At 39.6% G+C, this 12472-nt stretch overlaps 1 protein-coding gene across 1 annotated transcript in view; it reads left to right on the forward strand.

Moving 5' to 3' along the window:
• GPRIN3 (GPRIN family member 3) overlaps positions 1–11478 on the forward strand; it is a 75815-nt gene extending 64337 nt beyond the window's left edge. Inside the window, exon 2 of the mRNA XM_070372151.1 lies at positions 551–11478. Coding sequence (XP_070228252.1) covers positions 666–3008 — 2343 coding nt within the window. The 5' untranslated portion in view covers positions 551–665 and the 3' untranslated portion in view covers positions 3009–11478. The remainder of the gene's footprint in view (positions 1–550) is intronic.
• Positions 11479–12472: the final 994 nt, after the last annotated feature.

Raw genomic sequence — 12472 nt, forward strand, 5'->3', positions numbered from 1 at the left:
AAGATTTATTTTTGGTATAAGAGAGAGTTTTCTTTTATTTAAGATGACTAATGAGTTTGCCAGCCCCTTATATTAAATAATCCATCCTTTTGTCACTAGATTGAAATGCCTCTTTTGTCATATATTAAATCCTCATTTTATATCTGGATCTATTTCAAGATAATCTAGTCTACATATCTGTTTGGGTATTTCTTATTTTAATACTTATTCATTTGATTATAGTTGCTTTATAGGATTTTCTGATATCTGGTAAATCAGATTACACAAATGACTTGAAGTTGTTAGTAAGTGCATATGTAAGTATTAATATGTTAAAAGCCTATTTTCTAGACAGCAATGGGATGAAGCAGAAACTAACATATCAAGATAATACTTGTATAATTAAAATAATTTTTCCATAATCTTTCTTCCCAAGATCTGCATTTATATCAACAGTTGTGGAAAGAAAAGATTTCATGTGCTTGTGAGATCCTATACAAGTGACAAATTGGTATAGTTTCAACCCTCAGATACTGTACTATATTAATGGTACTGTTTCCTTGATTCACAGATTGGTCCTTCAGAGGAATCACCCCTGATTGCATCTTCACTTTGAGCTTCGGCTGCTTCCCTAAAGGAGTGCTGTCCAGGTGCAAGCTCCAAGGTTTTTCCCGGAGAGAGATTCCATGGGGACTGTACCTGACCCTCTGAGATCAGCCAAAACATCCCTGATTGCAGCTTCTGGAGAAGAAGAGGGCCTGGGAGAGGTGCAGGTTGCCTCGCCCCAGCCTCGACCAGAAGTCCTGAGTGAGAACACCAATGGCCTTTCCAGCACTCCTGCAGAGCCAGACCTCAGCCCCAGAACAGCTGCCAAGGCCCTGATGCAGGCCAGTGAGCATGTGCCCACGCAGGCAGCCATGTCCTCTCCTGACATTGTCAGTGAGGTGGGGAAGGCATCTCCCACACTCAACTCTCCTGGCAATACTCAGCTGTCAGGGGGCAGAGAGCCCACAGTACCAGCCCTGTGTTCTGCAGCAGGCAAGGATCTAATACCTGCAACATTTACAATGCCAGCCAATCAGCACATCCACCCAGTTGTCCCAGGCAACCAGCCCCATGCCAGCCCCCAGTCAGGGCCTGAAGATACCCTGGTGAAATCACAGAGAACTGCAGATGGAGGGCAACCTGAGAAGTCAAGTTGTCCGGTGGTGGTCATCTGTGGCAAAGATCAAATGCCCTGTGATTTTCTTTCTCAAGAAACAATGCAGGGAATAGTGCAAACTGAAGATACAGCAGCCAGGTCGTTCAGTCCTACTTCCGCTACTGTAGGTGGACCCGAAGCAGAAAGGCAGCAAGCTGTTTGCACTTCCCAGACAAGGTCCTGTGGCTCTCCAACAGGAGAAGATGGATGTTCGGGGAACAAACCACCCTCTGCCGCCACCTCAGACACCCAGGCCATGACTTCGGTGATTCCTCAACCATCCCACCTCCCTAGCAACGGATCCACGTTTCCTCCAGATCCAGAGAAGGTGCCGCTGGCAGCACAGCCTCAAGTGTCAAGGTTTAAAGAAGCAAGTACGATGACCAGCCAAGCTGAAAATGAGATCAAGAAAACCCCGCCCAGGGCTCAGCAAGATGCCGAGGTGCAGGCAGTGGCGAGTGTCCAGAGCAGATCGGCGTCCACCAGCCCCAGCATCCTCGCTGCATTCTTAAAGGAAACCCCTGCTCCAGAGCGGTTCGAACAAGAACAGCTGCGTGTCATTTGCCACGGCAGCGCGAACCACACGTTGGAGCTGTCTGAGAACACCCTAGACCCCAGGGAGGCGGGTCAGTGCCGTGACCTTATGCCAGCGGTGCACATCCAGACAGCTACAGCTGTTTCTGCAGCTTTCCAAGGAGAAAATAAGTCAGGGAGCCTACCGGGGGAGGTCCTTAAAACCTCAGCCATCAACGTGTCATCCAGTGATGCTCAGGAGACGTGTAAACAAGACGGGAAATCAGCGGGAATGACCCTAGCAGGGCAAGAGCTTACCTTTAGACAGCTTTCGGGTACTACTTCTACCTCCCTGAAAGCTAGCCCCAGTGACCAGACTTCTCTTAGCGCAGGACGTCAAGTTGAAACAGGTCACGGATTAGGGAAATGTGAAACGAAGCCATCTGAGTTTGCAGTGGCAACCACCAGTGGCCACAAACCAGACCCCGACTGCAAACTCTCCGACTACTGTGGCCCTGCCAGCAGAGCCGACCAGTCCAGGAGCTTGGATCTCACTAATCAAGGGGATGCAAGAGAGAAGAAGCTTGCGTCTCCTCAGATAATGAAAGAACAAGAATCTCCTGGCATCGATATCCTGGAGGTGAGGGCAAGGGCAGAGGCCAAAAGCCTACTGCTCAATCCTAAATCTCAAGAAAGTGGAGGCGTGGCATCAGGTGCCAGCCCTACACCCTCCCCAGTTAGAAGGAGCCAGGAGGGCACTGGGGAAGAAAACAGACAGACCAAGACAGCTGCCAGCCTAAGCCTGCCGTCGGATGCCATTGGGGACTCTAGTCCTGGCTCTGGCAAAAGGACCCCTTCTCGCTCCGTCAAAGCCAGCCCCCGCCGGGCCAGCCGAGTCAGCGAGTTCCTCAAGGAGCAGAAGTTAAACGTGACAGCTGCTGCCGCCCAGGTGGGACTCACTCCAGGAGAGAAGAAGAAGCAGCTGAGTGCCGACTCCAAGCTCCAGTTGAAACAGTCCAAGCGTGTCCGGGACGTGGTGTGGGACGAGCAGGGCATGACCTGGGAGGTGTATGGCGCTTCCCTGGACCCGGAGTCCCTGGGCATCGCCATACAGAACCATTTACAAAGACAGATCAGAGAACACGAGAAGTTAATCAAAGCTCAAAGCGGCCAGAGCCGGAGGTCCATCTCCTCAGATACTTCTTCTAATAAAAAGCTCAAAGGCAGGCAGCACAGCGTTTTCCAGTCCATGCTGCAGAACTTTCGACGCCCCACCTGCTGCATTCGTCCTGCTCCTTCTTCTGTGTTAGATTGAAAAGGAACATGTCCAGAAGCCCTTGGATACTGCTACAAGCTTCAGAGGTGTCCATCTGTCTATGTCAGAGCTTACTTAATTTTCTTTCTGAGGGACCAGGAAGAGAAAGCATTAACTCACAGAAATTGCTACTAAGAATTGCTGGGTCCTTTGCTTGGGGCTCCATAAATAAAAAATATTGTTTCAATTTGAAAGGAAGTGAAGAAGTAAGCTTCACTGAAGGTTTACAACCTTAATTAAGAGGAAATAACACTGTTTTTTTTTAATATGATGTTTTTAGAATAACATGCTCATTACACATGTGTCATTTTATATTACTGCCTCAATTTATCACACTATGGTATTTCCATTAAAACCCCTGCTTTATATTAAAAGTAGCAAAGACACTGTTAGCAAATACAGTTATACTTTGTAGTCCAATGCAATAAGAATGCTGATACCACACAAAATTTAAGTAGGTGATGAGAAATATCATGGAAAAAAAATGGAAACAAATTTGACTCATTCCTCAGCTAGAGGATATAAATAAAGTACTTACATGCATAAAATGCCAAATATGAAATAATATTTGTAAACATCTGCATATAATCCTTTTTATAAACCTTGTTATACCTGTTAATAAACATAAGAAAGTTATATTAGGAAAAAAGTTAGCAAACCATTTGAATACTGCCCACATAAAACATGAATTTATGTATATACATTTTCCTACACTAAGGGCAAGGGTCATCTCTGTGATTGTGCTTAGATTAAATTCATATTTCCTTGCCCAAGAGGAAATACATGTGACTGAATTCTTGAAGAGAATTATCATATTATTGATAATACTGAGTTTTATGTTGTTCAGCTGTCTCCAATAACATTCTGCTGAGAATGTTAAGGTTCTGGTAAGGAATTATAAATAACCAATTACCCAACACTCCTTTTCTTATGTTGAAAAAAGGAAAGTCTCCTGAGTAACAAAAACAACAGGTTTAATTGTGGCTCCTGTAAACAGGATGCAGTTTGTATTTTTGTTTTGATTTGGTTCGGTAGCTTCTAATAGAAAATGTAGTCAAATAGAAATGAGCTCCCTTGCTGCTTTTGTATGCAGACTAATATCATCTAATTGCTTAAGACTAATCTGTGGTAAAAAAGGTAATCTCTTCAAGCCTATTAATTTTAAGAGAAATACCATCATATCTCATCCTTCCAACCCATTAAAAGAAGCTGCCTTTACTAAAACATCATTTACTAAAACAGCTTTAGTAAAGCTGCCTTTACTAAAACTAAGCTTTGGGTGAGCTTAGTCCTTGAGAATATAGGCACCTGTTTGAGCTGAGCCCTCACCTGTCTCCATAATGGAAGCGTGTCCTTGGGGCCCATGAGTGTTGTGCAGGGCACTGGCTGGGTGACCAACAGGGCTTGAGTGGGGCTCGTGGGGAAGAGAGGAGTGAGCCCTGGAGGTTGTTGGTTTCCACCTTGCATTTAGAGAATCACTGTTAGTGATGAAGGGGCGTTGGCTGCTTTCTCTAAACTCACTGCCCTGATGAGCCAGGAAAGAATTGTCCAGCTGTATACTATCTCTCCAGAGATTCATAAATGCCATTTGTGTAGTCAATGCAAAGTTTCTATTTTTTTTTTAATTTGGATTCTCTTTTGCAGATTCTGAACATATTGCAGGAGGATATCATACCTCAACTTTAACACCACAAGCTACATCAGACATAAATTAGTCAATAGTCATCAATTTCTTTCAAAGTAATTGGACTGTCTATGAAGCGTACATAAGCAGACCACAGAGCCATTCTCAGAGTCAGAGCCAGAGAATGGCAATTACAGGTGTTAGAATTGAAACTTACAATGAATTTTTAAATAAAGCACATGTTTGTTTCTTACCAGTTGGCCTCTACTAAGAAGACTATCTAAGTAGAAATTACCATCAAATTAGCAGCCAAAATTATTAATAATGAATTGCGTCTAAAACTCTCTCTTTGGGACTTAAATACCCATTGGCTGCAGTGTTCATGTCACTTCTGTAGGAGATGCCTTTGCCAGAGTTTAACCTCCCTCCTGTCTCACTCACTGGCTGTCTCCCTCCCACGTGCTGTGTACACATAGAGAACACCCTCTGTACACAGTGGCAGCTGTCAACAGTACCCGCTCCAGATGGGTGGGCCCAGGTCACCCTCTGCTCTGAACTGTCTAGAACAGGCTGTCCCTGCATTAAAATGGGAAAAAAGGAAGAATTTAGCATCTGGTAATAATATTAGTTTTCATGAGGTTGGAGTAACCATGTGATTTATAAATAGTGAAAGGAAACAGAGGCCAAAGAGAGTTGTAGACATTGTTGTTGTCACACATTAGAAGCAAATTAATAAAATTCAATCAATTAAAACTTAAAGTGTGCTAGAGTCACTTTGGTTTTTCTGGGGACTGAAACTAACCTTTACTTCTTAATCTTCAATTTTTTACTTTCAATCTTTACCACACTCTAAAGATTGTCACAAAATGTTACAAAAGCTTTCTTCTCACTTACTGAATCTTACAGAAGGAAAAGACCTGAAAAAAATTGTCACAGACATAGCTCATCAAATAGATAAATAAGACAGGAGCCTATTCAAAACAGTGGTGTTTCTGCATTATGATCCCCCAAAGATTCTCAGGATAAAACCTTGTTTTGAAAACGCTCTTTCACTTGGATCTATGACACATACACATTCAGGACATCATTTGTGATTCCTTAGGTTCACTCAGCAAATGAAGTTGCAAAACAATTTTCATGGCAGACTCTTTGAACTTGCTCTGCTTATTCGTTACCTGCATGACACACACAGTGTTGAAAGCTGTTTTTGTCCTTATTTCTTTTAGTTATCTTTTGGTCCTTTTAAATGTATTTTAGTTGTTGAAATAAATGGAGGGAATACTTTATTAAGTAGATCAGTATAAGATATTTTTTAAACCAGCAGGAAAAAAGGGATGACTTAGGCCATCCATATGTTTAACATGGGAAGATGTATACCCAGTGAAAATTTTTCATTTAAATACCGATTTTTCTATTTTATGACTACAAGAAAAATGTGACCATTTCAACTGTCATGTATCTACTTATCTTCAGTGTTTTTCTAATTATGTCTTTCTGGAGTATTACCCTTGATGCCACAGACCAACTACTTTACATACACTGAAATCCTAATTAAGCTTTGTGTTTTGGATCCATGGCACGTGTTAAATGTTTTGTTAGGCCAAAGTGGACCAGAAACCTTTTTTGTTTGCATCCAAAATGAAATATTTATAAAAAAATATTACTGTGTTTTCCTACCTTGACAAGTCAGCTCTATTGAATATAATTTGATTTCTGATGATCTTTAATCTTTAGAATGGTCGAATATTTATTATTTTGGATATCAGTGTTCTCCATGTTATAGGTTAAATATCATAACTGGAATAAATTGGACTGAATATGCATGTGTACCATATACCCTAGAGGTTGAATTTTGGAACCAAGTTCTTAACAAGAGCTTGTCATCTTAAGAAAGCAGAAAAGGAAAACTGCTTTGGGTTGTATCTAAGAGTATTAAGGTTTTTATTGTTCTAGCTTATTCTGATAGTCTTCCTCTCATCTCTGGGATTTCCTATCATTTGGGAAATATCTGTATATACCACATGAAGACTAGGATATGATGTGACTTTAAGATTTGTTTACAGAGGACCTATATGAATAGGCTGTTAATGTAAATTGTTTGGCCTCTGTTGTATCCTCTTTGTTACTGTTTTGCTTCCAAAATGTGAGAAACTGTCTTTTCTTCCTCCTACATATTGTGCAAGTGTTTAACAATTTGTCCATTTCTAGTACCGCATAATTTACCACAGCCCTTGTCTACTTTTTAAGAATCAGTATAAAGGAAAACAATACATTAGGATAAGGTTTGCATATATATATGTGTGTGTGTGTTTACTGAATATCACAAATGTCACTTGTAGCCTTGTGTAGGCCTCTACGTGTCTGATTTACTAATCATCTCCAATGCTGCCATGGAGATGACGCTGTTTACTCTCTCCAGCTTTGTCCTAAGCGGTATTTGAAAAACAGAGCCTATGAACTTCCCTTTGTGATAATAATGCAGTGAACTCAGCAGTATCTTGGATAAATAAACTGACCATCTTGTCTCTATCCCTGTTCTGTCTACACAGTGAACCAGAAGTCTCGCCCTCCTCTGCCTCAGTGCTTGCTGTTTTATATTCCCATCTGAGCATTTTCTTTTCTGTTAGCAATGTTCTTGGTTCCATGTGTGGCCCTTTGGGTTGAATCTCCAAAGGTGGGTCAGCTGCTGCCACCTGGCAAATAACAGGTAACGTGCCAGATCTCCTGTCCAACTTTGAAACTTTATCCTTCTTAATGAAATTCTGCAGCCAGCTGAGTAATTTATAAATGTCATTGTGTAGACACATAGGCTGAAGGATATCTACAAAGTTTTAGACATTTTTTTGCAAAAGGGGAAAAATTAGTCTTGGAAAGACTGAAACATATTTCCATGACCTTTACCCTACTGTTGGAAAAAAATGAATTCTCCTTGGCTACAGAAATAAACTTGATTTGCAATGACCAAGGACATAAATGAAGATGGATTGAAGTGGAAAAATTCTGTCTCACAAATCAGTGACATCTACCAGAGTTCATTACAGCTACTTTTAACTGTGAACATTCACCAGCTAAACTACTCACTTGCCACAACCAAATAACCTCTCTCAAAGCAAATCCAGTACATTGGTATATATGTGTAGATAGGAACAAACAAAACAAAAAAACCCTGAAAAATTACTGTTGGCTGTTAGGTGAATCAAGGTGATAATCAAAAGGACATTTGAATAACGGCAAGCCTTGGTGAAATGACTGTGAGGGCCAGAATGGTGCAACAAGGTGTTATTCCCAAGTTTGGTGTGTTTTTCTAAGACCCAGATATCTCAGCTACTCATCCTGAGAATAAAGACTGTTGATAATGAAATTAAAGTCAAGCAATAATGTGCCAAAAAGAGGCAGTTATATCACCAAGTGCATCTATTATGGGCACACCATTATATATTTATGGTTTGCTCCATGAAGACTGACCATAACCCATGGGATAAAAGTAGCAAAGGCATAATTTCTGCTTTCTTGCTGGAAAAACTTACGTAAGAGCTCCATAGAGAGGTACAACACTAGTGAACATTAGATCTGATGGTTAACAGCTCTGTTTTAACATTAGTCAAGACCAAAGGAATCACCAAGAGTCTTGCTAGCTTAAAATTCAAGACAGCTTCATCCAGAAACACGGTTGAAATGGAAGGTTAAATGTATAGTAATTACTCTCCCTGGATACTAGCCTATAAGAAAGCAATTCAGTTAACTCTGCCTGGAAGATTACCAGATTTAGCTATGAAATAAATGGGTTCTCAAATGAGGACTAGCTAAAACGTGAATATGATGTTGTAGATGGGCGTTTCTAAATACTAATTCTTCACCAAGTATTCTTTTGGGTTCAAGCTCGAAATCAACTGGCTGGAGTAAAGATCACGTGTTTCCGACTCAAGCGACTTAGCAGCAGCAGCATTTTACACTTTAGAAAAAGGTACTGATGATCAACCAGCATGATGATAGTTGTGATGACAAATACCCTAATGATTTAAGTGTGTTAAAGAGAATTGAGTGGGGAAGAAACACTAACTTCTTTCTCGATCTTTTAAGATATGGGAGGCCATCCGTTTATTTTGGAGTGAAAAGGATAGCTTGCTTTTTGACCTTGCTGCTAGCATTACTCTTTGTTCCTTTAAAAATTAAATTATTTTTAAGCAAAACTTTTGAGAAGTTAAACATTTTTTTATGGTTCATATTGTTTTTGTGTTATGTATAGAGCAAACTATGAAATGAGCAGAAGGGGCTTACCCATTTAGACTTCGTAGCATTTATTTAACCACATCTTTGAATAAATTATTTTGTAAAATGTTTTCCATCATTTCTGATGTTGGTAACTTGGAAGATTACAGTATTATTCTCACACTCCCCATTCCCTAAAGGGTTGGAGAGACTAAGTCTTGTTTTTAAGGGCATCTGGAAATACCTTTCCCAGGTATTTGAGAAAGGTCTTCAGGGCCTGTAAACCCAAGAAGGAAATATACTAAGAATTACTAAACTTCTAAATGTATTTATCTCTGCTGTACTAACATGTAAACACTATATTGTGCATTACCCTGTAGCTGGTTGTGGTACATCAGTACATTTTGTAAGTATGTACAGTCTGTGAGCAGTTGGTTTTCTATTTTTATGTGTAGGAAAAAAAAAACAAAACAAAACAAAAAAAAACGCTGCATCCCATTTTAAGGCCAAGTTCTGTCATCAGGTAGGCACATGGCCGAAAGTGAATAAAACCAACAGAAGTGTGCATGTGTGTTAAGTGACAGAATTTGTCCTTTCGTTTTTGAAGGTCAGAAAGGGCTGTTGTTTTCTTCTTTTAATCATCTCCCAGAGTAGATAACATAATTATCACAAAGGCTGAATGCAGTCATCAGTAGATTGGCCTGTTACCAAATATGCCAGGGCTAATTCCCCATGCCATTAGTCACAGGTAAGGTCAGTTCTTTGACCACTGGGTTGATTTACATTCCTCACACATCTTCTCTGTGTTGTGTGATTAGGATGTACATACTATGGGTGTGATTGTGTACATACCTTGTATGAATTATCTAAATTCTCAAAGCAGTGGAAAGTAGGAAGAAGAAACAGTTGTTCAAAAGCCTCAAAAAGGCTAATCAATGTGAATTTTCGTTTTCTACACATAAAAATGTATACGTAACATAACTGTAAATAGATTACCCACATATATATGCACACGTAAAGGCATTTTATTCATACTGGTACATTTAAATCGATCACAAATTAAAACAACTAATTGAAAATTGCATCTTTTCATGACTGTTTGGTTTCACGCAGATTGATACCAGATTATATGCTCCTCATTTAACGGTGTTACTCCCTCGTAGCACATTTCCTAAGCGCCAAGAAAGCCCAGCCCCACCGAGTCACGAAAATCTAGGTGATATTACTTGAGACACAGACAGGTACTTGAGCAGCTGCAAAGGTTTAGTGCTGTTCTTTAAGTACCTAATGTTTTATCTGGAAATGACAAACACCGGGGGAAACCAGTTGTGCTTCATAGACTCCTTTTGTGCGTTCGGTGGCGCGTTTATGTGCACAGGCTCAGAAAAGCTCTGTATTGTAGAGCTGTATCTCTAGATTTCAAAAGGGTATATAATCACTCAAGGTGAAACATGATTGCAGGCATTCTTCTCTTGAGATTGGCAAAACAATGTTTAGCAACACCAAAGACAAGTCAAAGAGTAAAGATTTTATTTTTAGAAGTTAGAAATGACACTGGTAGAATAACAGGATGTTAGCAATTGGGATTTCCTTAAAATGGACTCAAATAAATGACTGTTATTGACAGTTGGTGACACTGTGTGGATTAGATAACAAGATTAGAGTCATTAGCCAGCACATGTCAGTACTGGACAGTAGTCAATTTATCACAGTTCCAGTCAGTGAATCGATGTTGTTTTAGTTTCTCTCATTTCTTCAAAAGGAAGTACTCTGTTAGACATCGAAAAGTCTAATCTGGTCCTTAAAACCTAATATGAGTTGATCCTGATATTTTGACACTAATAATTATATTGGCTGGATATTAGGTTGAAGTTATGAAAAGAAATACCAGAATTGCCATCAACAGAAACTTCTGTATGGCAAAGTACAAATATAACCACTTCTCAATAGAAAGTCAATTATACCATTTCATAGGTACTCATATTTTAAAGACTGAATGTGCCATCTTTATATCTTAGATTAAAAAAGGTTAAACACCATAAAAATACTATAATTACAACTACACCTAGCTGTGTTTTTTAACTACCAAAAATGGATGTTAGAAAAGCATACATGAAATCTTCATGTCAATATTTACTGTTGCTTAAAAGATAAATTTAAATTTATGTAATTATTTTGGAAGTCATGTATTAATTTAAGTGCCAACCAGAAAAATTATAGACATCAATATAAGAATCATTTATGTGTGTACTCAGTGGATAAAGACCAAAAGTGTAGTATGATGTTAAATCACTGAAGAAACAGTAATAAAGTGAAATTCCATTTATGAATCTAAAGTTATGTCTTTTCATGATGCCTATAGACAAAGGTCATTAAATTGCTTACTTAAGAAAGTTCCCATCCTCTGTAAATTGACCTATCAATAAAATTTCATTACCTAGGAGAAAAGATGGAATATTATGATTTACATGAGGATAGATCAAGATTTTGAAATTACCTACACATCCACCCTCATTTTGGATTTGAGTTTTGAATGGATGAATGAATGAAATTCAACTGATGACTTAGTTTTATCCTTAAAAAATGTCAAATATGATTTTGTTGCTTTTTTTCACTTTCCATAATAAACGTAATATAGATTAAGAGATACAGTCTTTGTTTTTTGTTATTATTGTTTCTGCCATTGCTGGCAAAGTTGTTCCTTAGCCCTAGGATGTTTAGAATCAACTGATTTTCAGTATGACACAATTCTGCAGTGAAGCTGAAAGTATTTACACTGAAAGTATCAATTCCATTCATTAAAATAGAATTCCCATGCCTGCAGCTCATCTGAGACAGTGGTTTTTCCTGCTCAGCACAGCACAGTGGTATGTGTATACGTGTCCATGTGGCTGTCCATGTATGAACTTTTGCTCAGTGAGAGGTGATGAGAGGTTGATGTACATGGAAATATAGGAAGAGGTAGGGTGCAGGGTATATCTACTCTTATGGAAGCATAGAAACCTATATTCAAGCTTATATTGTCTCATGCCTCTGCCCATGGCCACCAGGTGTGTTGCTGTGGGGTTTCAGCTTTTCTGCCCGCTCCTTGGTAAATAAACCAGCATCCTGCAGTTTATGTTTCCAGAAGGAGATAGAAAACCCAGCCATGGCCTTAAATCCAGTTTAACCATGAATAAAACTAACACTATAGTTAGATCCCTTTTTGCCTCCTTGAATCTGTGAGAACTGGTGAGTTGGATAGATAAAACATTTATGAACTCTAAGGCTCAGATGGGAAAGAACCTGCCTGCAATGTGGGAGACCCAGGTTTGATCCCTGGGTTAGGAAGATCCCCTGGAGAAGGGAATAGCAACCACTCCAGTATCCTTGCCTGGAGAATCCCATGGACAGAGGAGCCTGGCAGGCCATAGTCCGTGGAGTCACAAAGTGTCAGACACAACTAGCACTTTCACTTTCTTTCAATCTTAAAAAATGATTTAGTGAACTTTCCATGAACCTTAAACAGTGATTGTTTCAAAACTTCCAAGGGCCTTGCTCTCCAATGATTGTATGTATAAATACACACTATTCCAGCCTAAATTGATGTCCTGGGGCTGCCATTACCTAACTCTTGAACACTGAGACATTC

The sequence above is a fragment of the Bos mutus genome, chromosome 6, assembly GCF_027580195.1.
Source record: "Bos mutus isolate GX-2022 chromosome 6, NWIPB_WYAK_1.1, whole genome shotgun sequence".
In the NCBI taxonomy this organism is placed as follows: Eukaryota; Metazoa; Chordata; class Mammalia; order Artiodactyla; family Bovidae; genus Bos; species Bos mutus.